This window comes from Sceloporus undulatus, chromosome 1, assembly GCF_019175285.1.
Source record: "Sceloporus undulatus isolate JIND9_A2432 ecotype Alabama chromosome 1, SceUnd_v1.1, whole genome shotgun sequence".
Lineage (NCBI taxonomy): Eukaryota > Metazoa > Chordata > Lepidosauria > Squamata > Phrynosomatidae > Sceloporus > Sceloporus undulatus.
The window spans coordinates 160777508-160802263 of record NC_056522.1 but is presented as its reverse complement, the minus strand read 5'-3'; the positions used below and the strand labels follow the sequence as shown (position 1 = coordinate 160802263).

At 38.3% G+C, this 24756-nt stretch overlaps 1 protein-coding gene across 1 annotated transcript in view; it reads right to left on the bottom strand.

The window, feature by feature from the left end:
- Positions 1-24756, bottom strand: part of CCNYL1 (cyclin Y like 1) — a 39025-nt gene that overhangs the window by 8831 nt on the left and 5438 nt on the right. Inside the window, exons 2-8 of the mRNA XM_042473216.1 lie at positions 13993-14067; positions 13100-13134; positions 11622-11722; positions 9039-9074; positions 4622-4673; positions 3157-3276; positions 1242-1408 (exon numbers count right to left, since the gene is read on the bottom strand). Coding sequence (XP_042329150.1) covers positions 1242-1408; positions 3157-3276; positions 4622-4673; positions 9039-9074; positions 11622-11722; positions 13100-13134; positions 13993-14067 — 586 coding nt within the window. The remainder of the gene's footprint in view (positions 1-1241; positions 1409-3156; positions 3277-4621; positions 4674-9038; positions 9075-11621; positions 11723-13099; positions 13135-13992; positions 14068-24756) is intronic.

Sequence of the window (24756 nt, the reverse complement as noted above, 5' to 3'; positions counted from 1 at the left end):
TTTATACTGTTAGGATTGTTGACAATCAGGAAACTGAATTCTTCCTTTTTTTTGGCTTAATACTTAAACAAGAGTTCTGTTAAACTAAAATGAATAAAAGCTATGATTGTTATTTTCTCTACTGCCCTCCACAGGTGTTTAAAAACAAAACTCACTTCCAGTTTGGATCAAACTCTCTCTTAAAGACAAGACTGAGGTGCGGAAAGAAGGGAGAAAGGTAGAGATTGGGAAGCTAAGGAAATCTTCCCAAAAGAGGCAGAGGTGGGTTTATGAAGTTCTGGGGATACCTTAGAGCTTCTAAAAACATTTATAAAACATTATCAAGAGGTTACCATAGAAAAGGCCAAGGGGACTGGCAAAAACCAAACATACAACAGCTTTCTTAATTTGTATGACATTTATGAATGAATGCAAGGGGGCAACAAGCTCCACTAGTTTGTTGTTTACTAGATAAGTACACAGGGCTGAAGATCTGGTATACATGCCAGTAATTTTAACATCCACTGCTGAAACTGACTACCATTGGCTCTCATCCATACTTCTTTTAATAAAATAAGTAAACATTTTATTTTTATCCCGCTTTTTGCCAAGCAATCAAAGCGGCGTACAACAGACTAAAATATATCCATATATACATAGTACACCCCCCTTAAAACAAGATTTAACAGTATAAAACTAAAACCAACATTTTAAAATCCAAACAATAACCATGGGCAGAGTTCCATAAATAGGGAAGTCTTACTCGTGGCCGAGTATTTTATTCCAGGAAGGCCTGCTGGAAGAGATCAATCTTAATGGCTTTTTTGAAGCTCTCTAGATTGGTAATTTGATGGATCTTGTCCAGCAGGCCATTGCATAAATTCACAGCTGAAGTACTGTTGCTGTTGTTGTGCGCCTTCAAGTTTGTTTCCACCTTATGTCAACCCCAAGGCAAACATCTCATGAGGTTTTTTTTTGGGGGGGGGGTTGCAAGATTTGTTGAGAAGAGGTTTGCCATTGCCTTCCCCTGAAGCTGAGATCAAGTGACTTGCCCAAGGTCACCCAGAGTATATGTATGAGCAAAAAAGAATGCACAACATTAGTTACAAGGATTAAAAAGGATGATTTCAGAGGACAAGAGATATCAATGGAAAACAACAGATTTTATTGTATTAAATATACAACAGAGACTAAAGATTTTTTTCCAAATACAATCCAGGTAAGACACAGAGGAACATATTTAACCAAAAGGTGAAACTTACATGTCTTCAACTGTAATATCCTTCAGTATTTGGCAGTAATCCACATTCCACACAGCCTGATCATCCCATACCTTGGAAGCTAGCAGTATAGCACCTAAAACTATTCTCTTCCAGTTACTTGGGCAGATGTCAATCTCTGCATAGGTTAAAAGTCTTTCCAAGTAAACCTGAGGAGACAAAAGAGCCTGCTTTCAGATCTCCATAACTCACATTTTATCTAAATAACGCAGAGAGGATACTTCCATCAAATATTGTTCAGTATAATTTTTCTATAGCCATCAGAAATATTTTTGTTTTGAAACAGACTGAACATGATCTTTGAAGACTGGGTGTTGCAAACTGAACTAAACACTACTTAATATAACCAAGCCGTTAATGCAAACTTTATTAGTGAGTCTCCTAACTTCGTGTGTGTGTGTGTGTGAGAGAGAGAGAGAGAGAGAGAGAGAGAGAGAGAGAGAGAGAGAATGAGAATGTGTGCGAGAGAGAAAGAAAGAAACAGGGAATGAGACATTCATTTCAAATTCAAGCTCCACTGAACTCCTCAACAGAATATGGATGCTTGTTCTACAGAAACGCAAGGTGTCTCTACCTAGGATGTAATACATTGTCCCACTGAGATAAATGGGACTTTTGTAACAAAACGTAAAGAGTAAATTTTAGCTGTGCAAGTTTAACACTGGGATCCATTTATCTTTAGATTTTCTACACTTTCAATTAAGTCCATTAATTGAAAAGCATCTCAATCATCCTCCTCCACACACTGATATATTTAGCTGTGTTTTCAACTTTAATATCAAGTATGCGGTGAGGTTCTGAATCTCAAACTAAACCAAAGGCTTATTTTTAGACAAGCATACAATTTGTGTGACAAGCAGTTTCAGAGGAATTCTGAAGAATTCTGTATGCTCCACCACCTTTTGCTTGTACTGTAGTACAATTCTACTCCCTTTTCTGGTCAAACATTGCCAACTAGTGGCAATACTTTTTTATGTTTCAAATAGTATTTCTCCTAAGGGTTGAGAGGGCAACTGGGGTGGTGACTTGTCTGGAACCCATGAAGCCCTAAGAGAAGAGACTTAGGGAGTTGGGGATGTTTAGCCTAGAAAAGAGAAGGTTAAGAGGTGATATGATAGCCTTGTCTATGTATTTGAAAGGGTGTGACATTGAGGATGGAACAAGCTTATCTTTATGGAACTGTTTTATATGAATTCTTATGGCAATGCCCAGGAAGGACATAGGAAGTGAACTCCAGTCTTCAAAAATGTATGTCATAAATCTATCACTTAAGACTCTGTTGTTTCTACTGGAATGAACATACTACTTGGGAAACTTTCAAAACTAGATATGCATGTTGATATTACAGAAGAGTACTGTGAACATGATTTCCAATTCCTGATCATGCTAATTTATACATCACTTCTGATTACTAACTCCCATTAATAATAAATGTTAATAATTACAAGGCATAGCCTTTTATGCACAACTGTTCTGATATCAGAAGATGCAATCTTCTTCCTATTTACTGACAGAGAAGCGGGCTAAAAATAAAGCATTATTATTATTACCTAATATATTTCTCTTCCACTTCTGTAGAACAGGAAAATTGTAATATCATAGGAAGTTATAGAAATGGATTTGCATTACACTTGCTGAACAGGAAGCTTCATTGCAAGCTTCAGTGAAACTGCTGTAACAAAAATGCATTTTCTATATAAAGGGTCTGTTTGATATAAGGTAAAATGATGCACCAGAAATACGCTTAGTGTTCAGTGTGGAATCTGAACTTTATTAACATTAGCCAAATAATCATCAAGTAGATGCTATCTGCTAAACCTAGTAAAAGAAGTATGGCTAAAGTAAGACTTCATTTTCAAAATTGAACACAAGGTGGCAGTAATGAAGCAAGCCTTACCAGTGTCACTATTGCACATTCGGCCGTCAGCTGTGCTGCACTAAAAAGGGTACGGACAAAGCGATAGATGTGCTTGTGATCAGGGTCATGCTTATAGTAGTCATCTGGAACCTCTTCTCGCTGAAACATGACACAATTTAGAAGTGTGTTAAATTCTCTACTGGAAACATTAGGCCTTAATTCTGAAAGAATACACAGAGTGCACCATGCTATTAGGGATGTGAAAGTATTCTGCTTGAATAGATTCAGAATAGTTATAGGCAAGAACTGGAATCCAAGGGTTGAGTGCATGCATGGTTTTATAAGCACCAACCTGTTCTACTGCAGCCCATTCCCATGTTTGATTTTAAAAGGGAAATGGGTAGAGACACTCCAAAGTTGCATGACAGGCTGCCGTTGGGAGGAGTAAATGGAAAACCTGTCCGTATTCACAAGTAAGCTTTTTGTGCCCCTCTTTGGATTCTAGAAGTACTGCAATGTTTTCCCAGCATGATTGAATTCCATCCCAGCAGCCTTCCTCAAGAGGAACACAGCCCAAATTAAGCATGAAACTAAAATCCCAAGGCCACCATTCTGCAGCATCAGTTCTTAAACCCAGGAACCAAAAAGTCAATCTGGGTAGATATAGACTGAAGCCCTTCTTTACATATTAGGAGAAGCTAAAAGTCTCCTGTTTTTTACAGTCCTGGTTTACCTCACAAGCAAACTGAAATAGATAAGCTTTAGATGCCAAGATTAGGAGTTTGTATTACTGTAATACTGTAGTCCCATGTGTGGGGCTGCCTTTAAAAAGTACTGTACTCAGAAACTTCAGATGGCCCAAAGAGCTGCAGCCAGGTTGTTAACTGGAGCTAGGGACCACAGAACTCCCATGTTGCAACAGCTCCACTGGCCCCCTGTCCATTTCTGGGCAGAATGTAAAGTGCTGGTTTTAACTCACAAAGCCCTATACAGTTTGGATCCTGGTTATTTGAAGAACCATATCTCCCATGATGAGTCCATTAGAGCTTTAAGATCCAGAGAGGCCCCCCTCTCTGTCCCACCACCCTTTTGGATCATTTGGTGGGAACAAGAAAGAGTCCCTTCTCAGTGGCTACCCCCAGTCTTTGGAAATCCCTCCCTAGAAAAGCCAAGAAAGTGCCATCTTGGCTCTTCTTTTGGCAGCAGGTAAAACATTTTTGTGTTGTTGGGTTTTTTCAAACTGACAAGAGTAAGCTTTTAAATGTTGTACGATTCAGATGTTTAGGTTTGTATACAGTTTTTAATACATTTTACTATTTTGATGGCTAATATTTTTAACTTTATACATTGTTTAATTGCTTTTTAAATGTTTTATTTATACTTTTAAAGTTTTAAATTTGCCTTGGTATAAAGGAGAGACATAAATAAATAAAAGAAGGAAAATCATAATTGCTTACATTGAACATACTCTAACAAGATAGACTAAGAGAACAATCAGATTTACCGTGAGTGGATGTGATTTCTCATCAAAAATATCCAGCGATCTATCTGAATCCCTGAAACACATGAAGATACATACATTCTACTGGTGTTACCAATGCTTTCCCCCAAGTTACACATTTGTATTACATTTAGAAGTACCCAGCTGGATATCAGCACTACCTTTGACTAACTATGAGCAGTTTTCTTTTTTATTCCTCTCCCTTGTTTGTGATTACGTGTTCAATACAAAAAATAGTAAAATGAAAATTTAAAGGTAGCCTTACAGTACATTTTGTAGTTTTCAAAATATGCCACTAAGCTTTGTTGAATTTCAAGACATCATAGCCCATACAGCGTAATGCAGCAACAGGTAATATCATCACTTTTCCAGGTACAGTAATGCCAAGACTGTAACTCCCATCAGCCTTAGCCAGCACAGCTAATAGTGAGAGAAGAAGTTGCAATAAAAAATGTTTGGGGAGCCACACTTTCTCCCATCCTTCCTGTAATGGGCTCAGTGTTTGTTTTAGTAGAGAAATCCAAGTGTGGTCCCTGATGAACTCTACAGCTGACTAAACAGTGCTGGACAAAATACAGTCGGCCCTTCTTATACATTGATTTTTTATACACGGATTCAAGCATACACAGTTTGAAAATGTTCAAAAAAGTATACATTTCAAATATCAAACCTATGTCATTATATTTAATGGGACTTGAGCATACACAGATTTTGCTATACACGGAGGATCTTGGAACCAAACCCCAGTGTATAATAAGGGTCCACTGTATACCTCTCAACAAAATCTTTCCCACCATATTACTGTAGTGATGAAACCTCCCACTGACTCAGAAAAAAATGGTGTAATAAATATGTAACAAATTACTGGATAATTTATTTAATGCATTTATAGAATACTACTTTTCTGCAAAGCATTGCTTTAAGTATGGATGATTTAATTCTAGCACTGTAATTTTAGTAGTCCTTCCCTAGTTGTAACAGTCAGTCACCCCCAGGAGACCAGTGAAGGATGTGTATATGAATTGGGAGTTCTACACTATCTACATATGTATATGCCACGAATGAGCAGAAAGTCTAATCGATATTTCTATAGATCTTTGTACACTTCTATGCAAGGCTATTTAATGCTATTTAATGTGAGTCATATATGATTTTTTTAAAAAACAAGCACTAGAGTGGTGGCAAAATTATGAGTATGAGAAAGAAAAAAGCAGCAAGCATAAGGCAGTGACTGGATCTTGATTAGCATAAAAGGAAGGCTGTTCATCTAAACAGGAGTAGAAATCAGGTGTCTTTCCAGATGCTGTTGAACTGCAAGCCCAAGCTGTTTTAAGCAACGAAGGCAACACGAGGAATGCTGGAAGTTGTAGTCCAGTAACATTGGGAGGGGGGGAGCATACCACCTCCCACAAATCTCTCCCACTGGAGCCTGCTGTTCCCAAGACAGGCAGGGGACTTTCTCAAAAGGACGCATGGATGCAGTGATGAGAGAGTGGCAGAATCGGGAAAAGGGCCTTTCACTCATGCAATTTTAGATCTGCCCCTGAACGTTCCAACTTACCAAGACACTTAATATCCCTAAATGCCTCTCCCAAATACACTTTAAAGCCGATTTCCATAAATAAAAGGAAATGCAAAATCTTCACATAGATGTTTAAAAAGTCAAAGAAACCAGCCGTACCTCTGACTCATGAGTGCTGGCTCTGCAGCTCCTGTCGTCAAGGGACTCCCTTCATTCCCAGAGAGCTATATTTAACATTGATCTCCTGCTGAGGAATACCTCCTGAAGGAGCATGTATTTGCCACCGTTCTTTCCCAGCTCTGCTTATGAAGCTATTACACACAGAGCAGAGCCCTGGTGGCGCAGTGGTTAAATGCCTGTACTGCAGCCATTCACTCAAAACCACAAGGTTGTGAGTTCAAGACCAGCAAAAGGGCCCAAGCTGGACTCAGGCTTGCATCCTTCCGAGGTCGCTAAAATGAGTACCCAGGCTGTTGGGGGCTAATTAGCTTACTTGCTGTTCATCGCTATGATCTTTGGAATAGCGGTATATAAATAAAACAAATTATTATTATTATTAATTATTAACAGAAGCTGGCAATTTATTCTACTTTTGGATAAAGAAAACGTTTTCAAAGATTTTTGAATGCAGATTATAAATTTGCCTCTCTTCCATTCTCTTAAAATCCCAGAGTTCTTTAATCTTTAATCAAGTAAATGGTGTAGAAGATGAAGCTTTGAAGGCAAGTCTTTAATCAGAAAGAGACCAGCAAGCAACAGTTTGCGGACGACCACTTGTCCATGGACCACAGATCACCATGTGATATAATAAGTCACTCTCCCTTTCTTTCGAAAGATGCCATAGAAAGAACCTTCTGTCAAAAGCCCCCGAGGGACTGTGTTTGTTGCCGCTGTTGCCGGAGCGGCTGCCTGGGAGAGGATTCCACCTGCGCAGCTGCGCACCCATCCAGGACTTGCCGCCGACGGACTCACAGCGGCGCTGCCAGGACCGAGGGAGACCAGGAACACCTGAGGGGGAGCCGGGGAGGGGCGTGCCGGTGGCAGGGGCACGCCATAAAACCCAGCTTCCTGGAGAATCTCCCCATTCTGCCCCCTCTAAGGCCCCAAGGGACTGTGTTTGTTGCCGCTGTTGCCGAAGCAGCTGCCTGGGAGAGGATTCCACCTGCGCAGCTGCGCACCCACCCAGGACTTGCCACAAACGGACTCACAGCCACACCTGTGCAACTGCGCATGGCTGCAGGGGACGGGGGGCAGGGTCCTATTAGCTGTGTCTGCAATAGAGGATTGACTTGGAAAGTAGTCTTACTCTGTTGCAGCTTTTCTTACATTGTCTGTGTATGGGGTTTATATGCTCATGGATTGTGTTTTCCCCATGAGCACCAATGTCATTCTAGCCCCCTCGATGATGTATATTGCCATCCAGCTATAGTATGGTTTTTTGAGTTTTATTTCCTTGAGTTATGTATTGCTGTGGATGTTTTATTCTGGATTATTGTTATATAGAGGGTGGGGTGGGTTTGCACTGTTTTGTATTTTGATTATTCCTGTATAACTTTGTATTTTGCTGTAATTGTACTGTTGTATATTATATAACTTTGTACTTTGTTGTAGTTGTACTGTTGTATATTGTTGTAAACCGCCCTGATGTTTCGAAGGGCGGTATATAAATAAATCTTTTATTATTATTTATTTATCTTAAATTAAGACAGCAATACAACATTGTAGGACATATTGACTCAAAACAAGTTTTAAATTACCATTAAAAAAAAGTCTAGCTCATGTTTCCCAGTGATGCTTTTCATCAACAAGTATGTCACAATCTGTAATTCGTTTACAACTATTTATTTGTTAAAATATTTATATCCTGCCCTTTATTTTATGGAAGGGTACAACTAGAGTATTACAGTATTTACATTGCTTTATTCTTATAACCTGGTCTTGCACCTTTTTGCACTCTATAGAGCAGCGTTTCTAAACCTGATCCCTTTGGGGGTTGAAAGACCCTTTCACAGGGGTCGCCAAAGACCACTGGAAAACACATATTTCTGATGGTTTTAGGAACCGGGACACCACAATTTTATGGTTGGGGGTCACCACAAAACGAGGAACAGTATAAAAGGGTCACAGCATTAAGAAGGTTGAGAACCACGGCTATAGAGGAAAGGTCTTGAAACTTGTGCATGGGACAATTATCTGCTTTTCCTCCTTCCAGTATTTGTTCCTTTCTTCTTCACTCTTTTTGCCCTATCCCCATTCTCACAAGAACAACACAGCGAACAAAAAATGTAGTAAAATATCCATGCCTGATAGGTTAGAATAAGGTTTGAAATCTATTTCAATAAGAGAAAATGAAATGCCTCCAATGGTAAGTAGTGTTAAAATTCACACATTAGGAAAATCTATTTAAGTTTTAATTTACATAGAAAAAGTCAGTGAACTAAGTGTATCTGACAGAGGCATGGATTGAGAATGGAAATTAAAATCATAATTATATCCAATTAAACTATTTTAGTAGAAATGTAATGTTTACAGTTAAAAATGAATTTACCAGTATATCTGATTAAAAATTTTAAAACCCTAATTTAGAGTTTAAAAACTTGGAAGATTTTTGAACAGGCATATCTCAAGGTAAACAAATCATTAAAAAAAAAGAAAGAAAACTGCTGCTAAACACTTTTTATCTCCAGGTATCTGATGTTGTCAATTTCATAGTTATGTCCTTCTCAACATGTCTAGACATGAACTCACACCAAGCTGTTTACAACCACTGCTTCCCCAATATGCATACCCCAATTTAATACAAATGACTCACATTTCAGCTACACCTCTAATTCAGGAAGCAGCATCTTTAATATCATGATAATTACCTTAAAACAACAGTATTTAATAAGTGCTCACCTGTTCTTTATGTGATAATATATTGCTAATGTAACACTGTGAGGAGAGGGAGAAAAAAAGGCATTTCATTGTACAGTAAGTGGTTCTACCGATTCCACTTTGATACAAGATTGCTGTTAGGGATAAAAACAGATTTTTATAACAAAATCCACATTAGAGACATTAATTTCCCTAAGGCTCACATTCATCAAAAATTCTAAAGCACCTATGAATATAAATGAATTCTAGCTTGAAATTTTCAGCACCAATATTAACCAATAGTGAAGTAAGGGTCAAAGGTTTCACAACTTTTGTTGTTTTTGTTGTTATTGTGTGCCTTCCAGTTGTTTCCAACCTATGGTGACCCTAAGGTTGAGAGAGTGTCACTTGTCCATACAAGTAGATTTAATAGAGACTTATGTTTTAATTTTAAAAGGTCCAACAAAGTTAGTTTTGTAGGTGAGCTGGAGATGAAGCTACCAGCGGTGGGATTGTTAAGTGACAGTGAAAATCCAGAGAGATATGCTGTTTATCAAGTATGCTGCTCAGCAAGGACAAAGTTCTCCAACCATTTATCCCTTTTTGCTTTCAAACTGAAGCAATGATCACTGCATCTTCTTCTATTCCAAGCCACTAGGCAATATTCTAAACAAATCAGTGAACATGCATACACCTTGATGTTTACAAAGGTTCTACTCAGGTAATAGGGATAGGATAACATTTCAGGAGGAGAAAAGGGGAGAGGTAATCTGGCTGAGCAGCCATTAAATGTAACAGCTCATGTATCATAATAACACTAAGAATCAGTGAGAAAAATGTGGATATCATTACTATCTGTGAACAGTCAATTCTTTACCTATTCCAATGTAAAATCCCTGAAAACATCCACATGCCATGGAGTTGTCTTCTTTGGGGAATATTAGTTGGGGAGAGGGGTTAACTTCTAGTAGGGCATCACCTATAAAAGGGCTAAATCTATTTGCATGGAATTATCCCTTAAGCAGCTTGCCCCGCATTGAAGCAGATTGTTCTGCAAGGTTGTTGAGCTACAAGAGTATAAAGTACTATGTGACAAAGCTCTTTAACTCCCATGAAGGCAGATGGGAACTACTAGTCTCTCAGATTCATGTTTATTGCAGAGTTCTCACAGAGCTAGAGCTATAAAGTAGGGATATTATTTATTTATTTAATTTATTTATAGTATTTACTGTATACCCCGCTCTTCACGGCCATCAAAGAATTGGAAATAATCTCCCTGTCTTTCAGCCATCGGCCATGTAAAGGTCCCTTTTTTAAAGAAAGAATAACAAAAATGATTTGTCCCAGCGAATCTACTACATTTGTTTCTTTGGGGGGAGAGGGGGGCACTAACAACTACACAAAATAAACATTCTAATATAACTTATGCTTCTGGCTTTGGGTGTTTGGATAATGCAGAATATATCTAATTCTGTATTCACAAATATTCCTGGGCATATAGGCATTTTTATACCCTGCAATACACTGGCTTTAGAAAACATCCTGGGGTGAGGCACTCTGTGGAAGTTTTTCACCTGCTAGGATGGGGGGTTGAGATTTTTTTCCCGCACAAAAGAATCACGTAGAGTATTAATTTCATTACTTCTACCCTGGTGAAGTGAATGGTGGGGGAGCATGGTTCAAGCCCTCTAGTCAAGTGCCCAAGAAAATTGTAATCTGGTCTCAAAATACTATCAGGGTGAGGAAAAGGAAGGTATTTTAATGGGTGGATGTCACAGTGTAGTTAGAAGACCAACTTTGAGGGGCTTCAACACAATTTTCAGGTGAACACTGCATGAAAATCATGACAATTTTTTTTAAAGTGTTGAGATTGGGAAACTTTGAGGAATTTGCAGGGGATTTCAGGGGCCACATGCAACCTACCGTCTATACTCTCCCCACCCCCAAGATATCTGAAGTCAATATGACCTAATCATATCCATGGAAAAATATCAGGTCTTTGTTTCAGAATTAGTTTCAAGCATTCATTCTCAAGCACTACAGGGTTTTATCAGTTCAGCCAATGGTAATGCTTAATTACTTGAAGAATTGAGACTACTCCTTGTGAATAAAAGAATAAACGTTACCCCATCTTTCTTCCTAATTTTAGCCAAGAACCTATCATTTTAATTACTGTTTTTAAACATATTTTAAATTACAGACCTCTGCAGAGGAACAATGACAACAGCAAATATATGGAGACTTCTTGAACTGCATATTTTCAGTGGAGCATCTAATAAACCAAAAATAACAGCTATCCAGGTTACCAAAAATATCAGAAAAGGTTAAATTTTAGTTAGCTTCCCTGATTCAGAGAATTTGAGTCAACTTAGTGGAGGCTAACTTGATGCCACTAGATGGCAGCATAACATCAGAGCCAACAATTAATAACTTTTCCATCTTATATAAAAGCCTTTTTTCCTACTAGCCTCAGACTTTCATATAGCTATTTTGTGTATGTTTTTCTTTCTTTTGGGGAGATGGGGGGGAGGGTGTCCTGCTCACCTTACACAAATCAGGACTTAGTACTTCCAACTAGATTTGGCCAGAAAATACTGGAACATCCCAAGAGCTAGTGGTACTTACCATTTTATTGTGCTCCTAAGATTAGGCTGGCTGACTGTGCTGTCATCTAGAAATATTGTTGAACATGAACTATATTTTTTTGTAAGCTGCCCTGGGGAAACCTATAAGGAGGGGGAAAAGGTTTTTTTAGAATTGTTTTGAAATCCATGATGTCTGGATAGATTCACCATACACACCCAATGCTATATACGTAATACTTATGTATACAGGGTTTTTGAAGAAAGCAACAGAAGGCATAAATGCTTAAACAGTGGATGGAAAAACAATAGTGTAACAAGCAGAGACAAGCAGTGTCAGCAGCATATTGGCTACAGAGGACAACTTTTTAGGCACAAAAAAGCCAGACTCCTAGCATTTTTCTAGACCTATTCATTCATACAACTACTCCTTATATAATCTACAGTACCTGACAATAGTGACATGTGCAAAGCCAAGATAGAGTTGGCAAAGGCAGGCATTGATGCAAAGACTGGGAGGTATCTTGGGCACCATAGAACTCAGAGTCAAAATGATATACTGTACATGCTATTTATACCCATCTAAAACCCATCACCATATGTTTGTTTCTTTTCCAGCTGTTCTGGGAGAGGCTAATATGAATTGACAAGGAGAAGAGAAATGCAACTTTTTCCTATTGTGCTATTTCTGGAAAATCCTCATTGAATGCAAGAAGAGTGCATGCATTGGGGGGGGGGGGTTGTCATTTACATCCTTTGTTATATGCCCCTAAGTTGTACCTTCAGCTTATCCGCAGGTCATATCCAAAATCCCCAAAACCTGACCTTGACTTATACATGAAGATGACTTGTAGATGACTATATATGGTATACATCAAGGTTCTTCTCTATCAAAGTATTAGCAATTTGAGAGAACAATTTCCTGCTCACTTACTAAAAACATATTTACATTCAATATTTACACCCACAATGAAGGCATGTGTGACTAAACCAAGATAATACGCAGCAGCTATCGCTGAACTTGGGAGTGTGCTCTAGAGGGTTGGGAGAAAGGAGGATTGTTAGCAGGCGTAATAAGCTTGTTTTCACTATGCAGTGAATTATTTTATCATTCTGACCAACAATTCTATTTGTCCTGCAGTCTACAATGTTTTGAACTCTAATTGCAAGAAAAGCATAAATCTTTTTAAAATTCTCTTAATAAATGGCCCTACCAAAACAAAGAAACAAACAAATATAAAAGTGGAAAATAAAAAAGAGAACAACTTTGGGTTTAAGTCTGTTTTTTAACTGCTTCAATTTCATTCAGCATAATTTTGAGGATTACCTTTCTACTGAGCAATATAAAATATGACCTTGCCATGACTTTACTCTTAAATCCCACTAATTTCTGAAAGAGAAATTCAAATTAAATTGGAAGAGTAAGGCATCAGACACTTGGCCTACTGTTGCTGTATTCTTTAGAAAACTAGCTGGCATGGGTTTTTACTAACACTTCTTATATCTATTACATGTACGTACGTGGTTGATGTGGTTGCTTTTCCTCTTCTCTCTCACTGAAAAGGGAGAAAGGATTTCTATCAGTAAATACTTTAATTTCTAAGGAGATGGGATTATAAAATATACCATGCTCCCAGTTGCTGTGAATTTACCTGCCAAGTATACATTCAAACCTGACAAGGATACCTATGATTTTATTCAACAACAGTTCAGTAGTTCATCTATTCAAAGATGATATATCACCAATAACTTGCACTTAAAATAATAAAACATATTATACAGAATAAGTGTCATTCAGTTCAAAAGAACTACGTTTGCACTGGACTGTTAGGACTGGGATGAAAGTGAATGAACTCATCCCAAGGATCACTGTATTTCTTCATTCAAAAAATGAAATCCTTGCACAAGACTGTGAAGGAGATCTCCATAAACACTGGGCTGTGGCAAAGAGTGATAAATGTTATGTTTCATAAAAGGACATATTACTAGAAATTTTATCATTCAATAGTACCATCATTAGACTTTAATGTGTAAGTTTAAGACGACCCACTTAAATGTTTATACTGTTAGAAATGTTTACATTGTTAGAAACATGTGACTATAAAAGTAACTGCTATTAGAAACTGCACTATCTGGAGCATGGGTGAGAAGCATGTGGCCCTCCAGATGCTGCTGGATTGCAAGTCCTAGCAATTCTAGCCAGCATAGCCAATTGTCAGGAGTACTGGAGTCCAATGACATCTGAAGCACCACATGACTCCCAATCCTGAGTTGAAATGCTGAAGCAAAAAATATCTTATAGAAGTCAAATGAGACAGGTAGGCATTTCTCAATTAAGATCTAAATATAGTACATGCTATTCTCTCCTCCCTTTTTAATTTCATTTATTTATTTTTATTTTTTTATTTGCTTACCATCTGGTTGGGATTTGCTCAAGAAAATTGGGCTTGCTCCAGGATGGTCAGATGGATTTGACTCCAATGCTAAATCTGAAAAAAAAAAGAACATGAAGCAATGTTACACTCAGGCTTCTCTTTGTTTTGGGAAACACAACTGCAAAAGAAAAATTCAACCCTCTCCAAAGAAACACACCTATTACCAATATTCTAAGCCAAGCGAATTCATTCCTAGGAGATCTCATACTTCAATAGATATAACTGGCATCTGTACCATATTTTACATGCAAACTATGTTTCATGCAGACATGTTAAGCCAAAATTCTGGCTGACCATGAAAGAGGCAGCATGCCAATGCATGCTGGCCAACTGCCCCCACAACAAATGAGAAATACCAAACAATCCAAGAAGTTTTTTCATTCATGTTTTGATGGGTACTGGATGTCATCTGAAGATAGATCTAATTTGTCCCTAGCTTGTGGGTTGATGACATACAAATCAGGTAACCTCAGGGACCTAGTAACAGTCCATACATATCAGACTCAGCTGGCTGGACTGGTTTATGCCCCATTCAGCTGGACTCTGATCCCAGTCTGGAGAGAAGCTGACTCTGAGGGACCCCAACCTTTTCCCATCAGCAGTTCTCATTATGCATATGATCCATACAGCTGCACTAGGTGAGCCATTTCAAACACAAAGGATGGCTGAGCTGAACTAATATTAAACATTCTCTAACCATGTCCAACATTTTCAACATTAATAATAATAATAAAATAATAAATTGTTTATTTATAAACCGCTTTTCCCAGGATCAAAGCGGTGTACAATATAAAGGTAAATACAATACAAAACAAAAGACATATTAAAAATATTAATTAATTAACAAATGACATATAAGGGTTGTTTTTGAGGGGGGGGGGGGGGAAGGAAGAAATTAGAATTATAATAAACATTTTAAATCAGAGGTGGAAATTGTTTGGCCACAGGCTACATATGACCCCAACCCCGGAATATTTTTCTACCTCCCTTAAACCCCACAAAGCCCTCCAGACCCCAACATTTTGGGGATGAAGGGTTTTTTTAATTCCAAAATTGATCAACTGCTGCTTTTGGAGGACACTAGCAGTGCCATATCATGTCAGACTCACTAGGAACTCTCAAACGGAGGTGACTTCCAGCTGAGATTTTCAACCAGTTTACAGTTAGTAATGATGGTATCTGAGGTAAATACCCTAAAGGCCCCAGATCTCATCTGGTCTTGGCAGCTAAGCATGGTCAGGACAAGTCAGTACTTGGATGAGAGACTGCCAAGTAATACCAGGTGCTGGATGCTATATTTCAGAGAAGACGACTGGCAAAACCACCTCTGAAGATTTCTTGCCTGAGAAAATCCTATGAAATTCCTGGGATCATCCTATGTCAACAGGAAATTTGAAGGCACATACACACACAACTTCACACAACATACAGCGCAGTGCAGGAAAGATTTGGCCATTGGCTCCCTTGTACATGACTACCCCTGCTTTTTTTGGGGGGGGGGGGAAATCCAAGAAGTCTACAAAAAATTCAAGGAGCTATTTAGAAAGAAGGTCTATCCAATTATGAATAAGTAAGTGTCCAATACTTCTAGCAGTTATTCACCAGAGTTGGAATTACATTTAACAAATGTGAATCATCACTTTGCAATTCAGAGAAGTGGAAAAAACAACAACACAACATACTTTGCATTTTATCAGGCCATCTCAGGTCAGGATCATTTCTTCAGCCTAAATATTTCTGTACAATAAACATGCCCCGTCTGGTGCATCAATACCATTTTTCCAATGTACCAATCTTTCCTACTTTCTCTCTTACTTTTCTTTATCTCCAATACAGTACTCTAGAGGTAAAAATCACACCACGTGTATGAAACTGGGTACATGTTAACAGCATATAGCAAACTGACTCTCCTATTTGGAACTTGGTTGCTGACACGGTTGATATGATTTTGGAGTAAAAAATGTTGAAGACAAGCTCAAATATAAGGGAGCCACACACTGTCCAAGTCAATACCTTTCACTGTAGTCTCTCACAGTGGAAAATGCAGAGATGTGGCCAAGGTTTCTGTCAAAGAAAAACAGCTGCTCTGAGGGATTTAGATGGCAGACATACTGGTATGTCTGTGGATTGCTGACGGGGACAGCTCATGCCACACTAAGACAGTTCCCTCCTCTATGGGATTGCAGAGTCCCTCTTCAACATACTAAATTGACAGCCCTTGCATATTTTTGAGCTTAGGTTCAACAAAACAACTAGCAGATACACAAATAAAATGGTTACATTACTCTCAGCTAGGCAGAAAAATAAGTCATAACTGCAATTAAAAAGATCTATTCAGTGCAGATCGGCATTTATGACAGAGCTGTTATGCCACAGGAGATTATACCAGAACAAGAATTTGAATGTTTTACTACAAGGTCACAGAAAACATGCCAGAAAGATACTAGAGTTCACAAATATCTGAAAGAAGAAACATACCATAGAGCACATTTCTTTCAGGATAAGTAACGCAAGTAATGTTCACAGCCCTTTAAATTTATACAAACACGTTAATCTAGTAGTAGTGAGAGCAGCCTCCAGAGAGTAGACTTCAGAACAAATGAAGTACATATCAGCATGTTCTCTTAAGCAAATGTGCTGCCATGATGTCAGGTTGCTCCTTACGCTGTGATTTACAAGCTGCACTAAACTGACAAAAGATGCAGTTTAAACAAATGTCTGTAAATCTCACAGATTTTAATATCAAATTTAAGCCAAGCCTAAATGCACAGAAATCAATGGGATTTTAAAATTAATCATCTGGCATGTCAAAAGTCTATGTGATTTATCTGACTGGCTGAACCTTTAAGGACTGAGCACAATGTCGAAGGGGAAGAAAGAGAAGGGCTGTTCCACGAAAGGGACAGTGTTGATCCAGAACCAAATCAGATCCATGTTTCTACACTAAGCATGGGCATAGAAAGCAGGGCTGGGGAGCACATTCCAAGGCCAAGAGCACAAAGGTCACTCTTATTTTTTAAGTCCTTTTTTCAATATACTGAAAATTAGCTACATATATGTAAAGAGATAAAAAAAACAGTTGAATATAATGAAAAAGTCATTCTTCATTAATTACTTAATTTATTAAAACTCTCTTAATTATTACATTTACATTTATAGATAAATGAACCTTAAATGTACTTAAATTACATTTAACATATTATTATTGTAGGGATGAATGAATTTGAACTAAAAGGAACTGAACCGACTGATGGTGACCATACAGTGGGTCCTTTGTATCCTCTGGAGTTTGGTTCCAGGACCCCCGATGGATACCAAAATCCATAGCTGCTCAAGTCCCATTATATACAATGGCACAGTGAAATGGCATCCCTTACATAAAATAGCAAAATCAAGATTTGCTTTTTGGAATTTATATATTCTTAAAAAATATTTTCAAATGGTGGACGCTTGAATCTGTGGATAAAAAGGTCTGTGGATATGGAAGGCTCACTGTAATGCATTTAGTAATTTGAGGGCAAACTTCAAAATCATTTTTTAAAAACCCCAATGCTGGCAAAATTGAAAATACCTTAGGATTAAAAAACATGTGGACAAATGCACAGAAGTACAGTATTAAGAACAAAGAAGACAAACCAGATAAAGAAGAACACTGGACCTCAAGTCCCATTATTACCTATGGCCACACACCATGAATGGGGCTGCTAGCTCAGCTGCATGCATGCATCTCCATTCACAACAACAGGGCTTGCTGGACATGGAAGGGCAAATCTGTGGATGGCCAGCCCACGGATAATAAGAGCGCACTGTAACAGATCATGCATTTTTTTCTTTGTGGAAAAAAATAATAATATTTTAAACCATCAATTAAAAAGAATGACATCAAATTTCTAACTCACAAAGAACACTATTTGGCTCAATAACAGTCACCCTTATTTCTAGAAAGTTCTGGGCAAGCAGCCCACAGCGTAGCACATCTAACTCCATCCTGGATTATAGTCCTTATCTTAAAGTGGGTGATCAAGTGTGAACAGAGCTAGAAAGAAATCCACTAATTTCACAATTACCTCCTTTGTCTCTTAATCAGATAAAATGCTCTAGTGTTAAAAGAATGTGGGCTGTGTGACAATTTGTAGGTATTACAAAGCCCTTATTTAATTGAAACAAATGTGTTAACTGCTACTGCAACTAAGCGTACATAGTGGATCAGGAAATATATCTTCCACAATGGAAAAACTTATCTGAATTAATCTTTCCCCGGTGATTTAAAATCATGTTTTTAAGTCAAGCCACCATGCACATGAGCAAGTGCAGGCCTATTACCTGACCTAAGCGTCTCGATTCTGAAGAAACAGTGGGAAGCAGTTACAGGGGAGACAAATCCATTCTCAGAGGAAGGGACCATAAAATTTAGTTCACAGCAAAAAAGCATTCACGATGTGCTATTAAAACATATAACATTCTGACATTTATTATATTTCATCTGAACACTACTATTTCCCACACAGATGGTTCTACTAACCAGAAAGGCAGACTCTCAAACACACTGACTGATGTATTTTTTGACAGATCACTTGTAAAAGGCGAAAGATTTATATGATCTGAAGAGGAACCAGAATATAAAACATACTTTATCATCAGATCTGAAGGAGACCTATTATAAGATTCAGTTCAGATGGTACTTAATTCATGAGAAACTCAATAAATCTACAAAAATTCTGATGACAGATGTTGGAAGGGCAAGAAAGAAAAAGGAACTATGTTTCACATGTGGTGGACATGTGAAAAAGCAAAAAAATACCGGACAATGATGCACAAAGTTACAATGGAGATCTTACAAATCAAACTGAGAAAAGGCCCCAAACCTTTCATATTAGGTATGATGGAAGAAAAATATGAAAATAAATAAATATGGAAAACTATTATATTACATTATTCCAGCTGCCAGGATACGCAAGAAAATGGAAAAAGACAGAGATCCCAGATTTATCAGAATGGGAGATGAAGACGTACGACTGTATGGAAAATGACAAACTAACTTTATTACTTAGGAATGCCCCGAAAGAAAAATTTGATAAGGACTGGGGCAGGATGTACGAATGCTTGAACTCATCATAATATATACCGTATATAAAATACATTTAGGTGAATAATTTAACATAAGAAAATGTTTGGACTAAGTTTTCATGATATATGATACATTTGTAATATGTTTTGGGATAGTTCAACTTAGAAAGAGAAGATAGCTTTGAATCTTATAGTCTATACAGAATGGGCTAAAAACAAGATAGAGGTACTTAAAGAATTAACTCAAATGAAGAAAAGTAGAAGGTATTGAATTTTGGTAAGTTAAAGACTATGGAAGCCAGGAGAGGAAGCAACATAAGTAGATGAATGGTTGTTTGTTCTTCTTTAATGAGTGATACAATATGACTGTCAGTATTGACAATGTTTTATGTTGTAGATGTAATTTGTGTTGTAAATATAATGACAAAAATATTCGACAGATCACAATTAATAGATTTTAGATGTCATACGTTTAGATGTCATTTTCAATTAGTAGTTTTTTAAAAGGAGACATTTAATGTAACTAACATTTAAAGTAATGAATTTTATCTACCTACTAGAGAAATAGTTCCCAACCTATATCCATATTATTTAAGGAAGAAACAGGCATAACATTAAGAAACCTTTCTCAAATCACATTTAAAATCTTCTCTTCATTCAAAATGTATAAAAATGCAACTAACTTTTTCAAATCTGTCTTAATATAAATGTGGCCCTAAACATATAAATATATAAAGAGAGGAGAAAGTGAATACACTGGCCAGGTAGACAATTTCATAATCATTATACATGTTTCACTCTTGGTTAAAGACTTTATGCTGCTATGTTAGAACTCTAGTAACTCCAAAGAGATGTTGCTTTCCTTTTAAAATTAACTGCCATACACATATTAAATAGATTTTGATTCTTAATGCATGTGCAATTCCATTGGACGTTAGGTTATGGAGTACTGTAATTCACTATACAAAAGCAAGTAAAATAGCAGCACAGTGAAGGCTAAACACTTGTATTGTATATATTAAATTTTGATAACAAGCAATTTTTAAATCATAAACCCCTATGTAATTCTCATGCTCTGAGAAAGTATCTGGCATTCTGTATCCCATTAGTTAAATTTGTCTCAGTTCCATTCCATTCTATGCATATTTTGTAAAAAGGAAAACTCATTGTTCTCAGTGCTATTTACTTTCAGGTGTACATAATGTTTTGCCCTAAGATCAGCATCTTCATAAAACCATCTTTGAACATATCCATTCTTCATACCTGCTTATGAAGTTCTACTACATTTCTAGTTGGAACTAGTAGCATTGTATTTCCTATCTTTCCCTTCTGCCTTGTGAAGTGTACCTAATGTTTTTTCAGTGTAGTTCTGTAGTCAGATCAAGCCTGAACAAGTTTTACTTTCAAATACGATAAGGCTACTTCAAAAGAAATAGCTACTCAACTAAGCACTCATTCTTTCAACAGCTGACTAAGAAGTGTTCTATTTACTTTCACATTCTCCGATTAAATACTTTTTACACAACTTTGTGAATTATTTTTCCATTCCTACGAGCAATGTAGTTTTACCTGGTTCTTATTCTGTAGTTCATTTTTTGACTGCTGTTATTACTGCTATTTTTTTTTAACGTTCAACCTGTTTTCATAGGATCATTACTGCATTGTGCACTACTGCCAGTGTTTTACTGGGCGCACCTTTGCTCCAATGCTTTGTCCGGGTGGAGGATCGCAGATGCCACTGTGTGCAACGATCAAAGTGGGCAGCCATCCAGTGGGACAGCATCTGGGCAGCAGGGTCACCACTGGTGTGTTCCTGTGATGGTACACATGGATGGTTGGAGGATTTTGAAAAAATAAATTACCCAACAATGTGGCTTAATGCTGCGCTGAGCGGTCATGACATTCACATGCAGGCCGCCTTAGAAGCGAACGACACAGTCAGCTGGGTCTCAACCTGCTCTTGGAAGCAGCCGCTTCAGGCCATTCTTTCCTGCCCATCTGCTTCACCTCCAATGCAGCTTCTCCTCCACCATCACCTGAGCTCAACTGGTTACTTTCTGCACCTAAACACATACTCACACAGAGCCACTAAAAACATTTTTTCAGCTTTTGAGAACTAGCTGGGGCAAAAGTAAAGCATGACCCAAGTCTAACGAACCAAAAAAATTCAGAGCAGATGCAAAAATCTCCTGTTGCCACCATGCCTATTTGTGGCTGGGCAAAGGTCAACTACCAACACTATCAGGCTCCCAGGTAAGTCACTCTGCAGACAGGGGATGGTGCAATACATGTATGTACAATTGAAGATAAGTATGTAGAGACTTAGAAATGTTTCTATCATAGTAGGGAAAGCTACTAGCCCTTTTAAAAAGGCTACAGTGACTAAGATCCAAAACACACTGCAGAAATTTGAAACCACTTTAACTGCCCTGGTTCAGTGTTAGGGAATCCTGAGAACTATAGTTTGTTGAATCACAAGAACTCTGACAGAGAAGGTTCAATGTCTCACAAAACTACAGTTCTCAGAATTCCCTAGCATTGATCCAGGGCAGTTAAAGCTGTCTCAAACTGGATTATTTTTGCAATGTGTTTTGGACCTAAGTTTGGTAAACTAGCCTTGTTCCCTATTGAAGTACTTTTTGGTAAGTACATTCAGATTTATCGTTATTCACTTGATTAAAGAATGAAACATAGTCTAGCTTTGACTGGGAAATGTGGGTGGAAGTGGGATGTTGGCATGACACTGCTTCCTGCCAGTATGGATAGAGTTTGCCATTGTCCAGTCACAATGGTGTCATGTTCCACTCAGCCTTCAAATCCCCTTGCTCCACCACCCTTTTCCTTCCTTCTGATAAACATTAAATTTTCCATTGTAAAATGTCCAGGCTTGTCTTGATAGCCATCATTTCCCCATTAACTATAACAGAATGTACTGTTTTTGTATCCAGAGTTAGGCTACATACAAAGGATAGGAGGTGTCTTCCAACTCTATGATTCTGTTCTATTGTATGGATTAAATTCAGGCAAGACCAAAAGTTAACACCGAATCAAGCTCCTTCAGATCAGTTCAGCTGTTTTTTACACCGAGGAGGGAAAAGTTACTGTATTATTTTGCATGACCTTTGGTCTTTTAGAAGTAGTTTTGCAAACTGACTTTTAAAATTGTTTTTAAGGGCTGTACAAACTGTCCCTAAGGGGTGGCCTTTCTCTGCATCAGATTGGGGGCAGGCAACCACACCTTTCCGTGGTGCAAAAAGGACGCCATAGCCACTGTTGCGGCTTTTCTAACACTCCTTTGGTGCTGTGTCATCTAGATGCAGTACCGGAAGAGTGCCGTGACACCGCTCGCTGCGTGGTGCAGCAGGTGGTGTCATGCCAGCCTGGGGCGGAGTTGAGGCATGCGTCATGTGAACGCCACACCCCGATTCTGCCCCCAGGCTGGCCTTAATGGCCAGTCCGTACACCTTCATAATCTGTGTTTAAGGAAAGGTTTTGCACATCAAAATGTGGTGGGCAGAAAGGCAATTAAAAATATTTAAAGTGAGCTTCACCCTAAGTTACCAGAATTGAAGCTGCCGGTTTAGGCTTCAGAAAAGCAGAGCACACATACAGAGTCTCTGTTACATTTTATTTCTCTAAAAACCTCCAGGGTAGAAGGGAGAAAAGCAAAAGACTGATATGCCCCCCTTCTAACTGCAAGGATTTTTAACAAGGAGCTCTCTGATCACAGAGATTTGGGGGAAAGACTATAACTTTTATAAAACCAGTGATTCCTGTTTCCTCTCTCTTCATGTGGTGGAAGCAAAACAGTTTACATGTTTTTTTAAGGGTTATGTCCTATTGTTTGTGTTTTATTTCAATGTGTTAACTTTGGTGGGATACAGATTGCTCAAAAAGGGTGGTCTATCCACGCCTTGTTTTGCTGCGCGAGGAAGCTGCAGAGGACAAACCACACGGCTCCCTCGCGCAGCAAAAAGAACCCTTAAAAGCGGTGCACTTTTAGCGTGACAATGACGCCGGGATGTGTGGACATTAAGCTTGCGTCGTGTCAAAATGGCGGCACCCGTGCATACAGGGCGCTGCCATTTTGATGCCCTCGTCACGTGTTGGGGTGAGGCATGTATGGGCGGTGTGCCCTCAGCCAACCCCTAGCACGTGACAAGGGTGCACTTTATGCCGGTATGTATAGCGCCTTTCTTTAACCTTTACTCACCTTTGTAGTTTTCCCTCACTCCTTTCATTCTCAGGTAATATACCTCCAAACCACCTTCTTAATTTCGTTGTTGTTGTTGGGTGCCTTCAAGTCATTTTTGACTTATGCCCTAAGGCAAAGCTATAATGGGAATTTCTTGTCAATATTTGTTCAGAGGGTTTTGCCTTTTGTCTTCCTCTAAGACTGAGAGAGTGTAACTTGCCCAGTTGGTTCTCATGACCAAGGAGGCATTTGAACCTTGGACTCCAGTGTGGTGTAGTGATTTGAGCACTGGACTAAGACTCTGGAGGTCACGATTCAATACCCTACTCAGCCATGGAAACCCATTGGGTGGCCTTGGGCAAACCACACACTCTCAGCTCCAGAAAAACCTGTGAAAGGTTCACCTTAAGGTTGGCATAAATCAGAAATGACTTGGAAGGCACACACCAACAACTCCAGAGACATATCCACAAACCACAATACCACACTGGCTTTTGCTTCTTAATTACTTGCTGTTGATTGGTATTGTTTTCAGCATTAGGCATTTAATAATCTTCCTCTTGTACTTTCCTGAGGAATAAAACCGTCATTATCCTTAGTCCTTTTCAATTACATGTTTACATTTACTTTACCCATTCATTATAAGTTTTACATCTTGGCCTGTTGTAGATGCACACTTGTTAGTATTGTCTATTTTGTTGACTTTTTGCACAAACATCCCAAGTCACACCAATCATTTAAAGAATTCTATTCTTTGATTCATCTCCTGGGTTTCTTTTATTCACATCTTATTTTGAAAATACACCAGTATTTTGTATTATGGGTTTTGAGGCGAGTTAAGGCTTGTTGTGTCTTGTATGTGGATCACTTGAATAGAGACATAGTACTGGGTGATAATGACTGATACGCTGCCTTTTGCATTCCAGCACTGTTTTACTTTTCCAATAAGGTCAAAACTCTACTATTTAAGTTTACTCATCAGCAAACACCAGTCATAAAACCACTAGGATAGTCCAGCCAAATGGTGTTAAAGAGTATTAGTGCAGGGAGTGGCAGAGGAAGTATTAGGAGGAACCTGTCAAAGTATGTTGCCTTTGTGCGGTTCCCAGCTGATATAAGTATGAAAAACAGCTGAACAGTCATACTTTTTATCTCGAGACTGGCACACATAGAAGAGGAAGTATTAAAATTTTAGCTTCTCCTGCCTCAATTAGGTTGGTGTGGAGGGTAAATCCATGGGTAGTGGATTACTTCTTCAGCTTGAGAATGGATATACAGTACAGCAACAAGCTCAAAAGAAAAGAAACCCCGACAGTAAATCTCACAGTCTCAAAGGCTGATGAAAGACAGCAGCACAACAGCTAACTCACAAGATTAGAACACGATTTGAGGTGAAGACACCTTTTCTAAATCATTCACATTTTTTTCTCTGCTACTGTTGAGTTTCCTTTTATTAGGGTTCTGCTTGCTCTGTGTTTTTC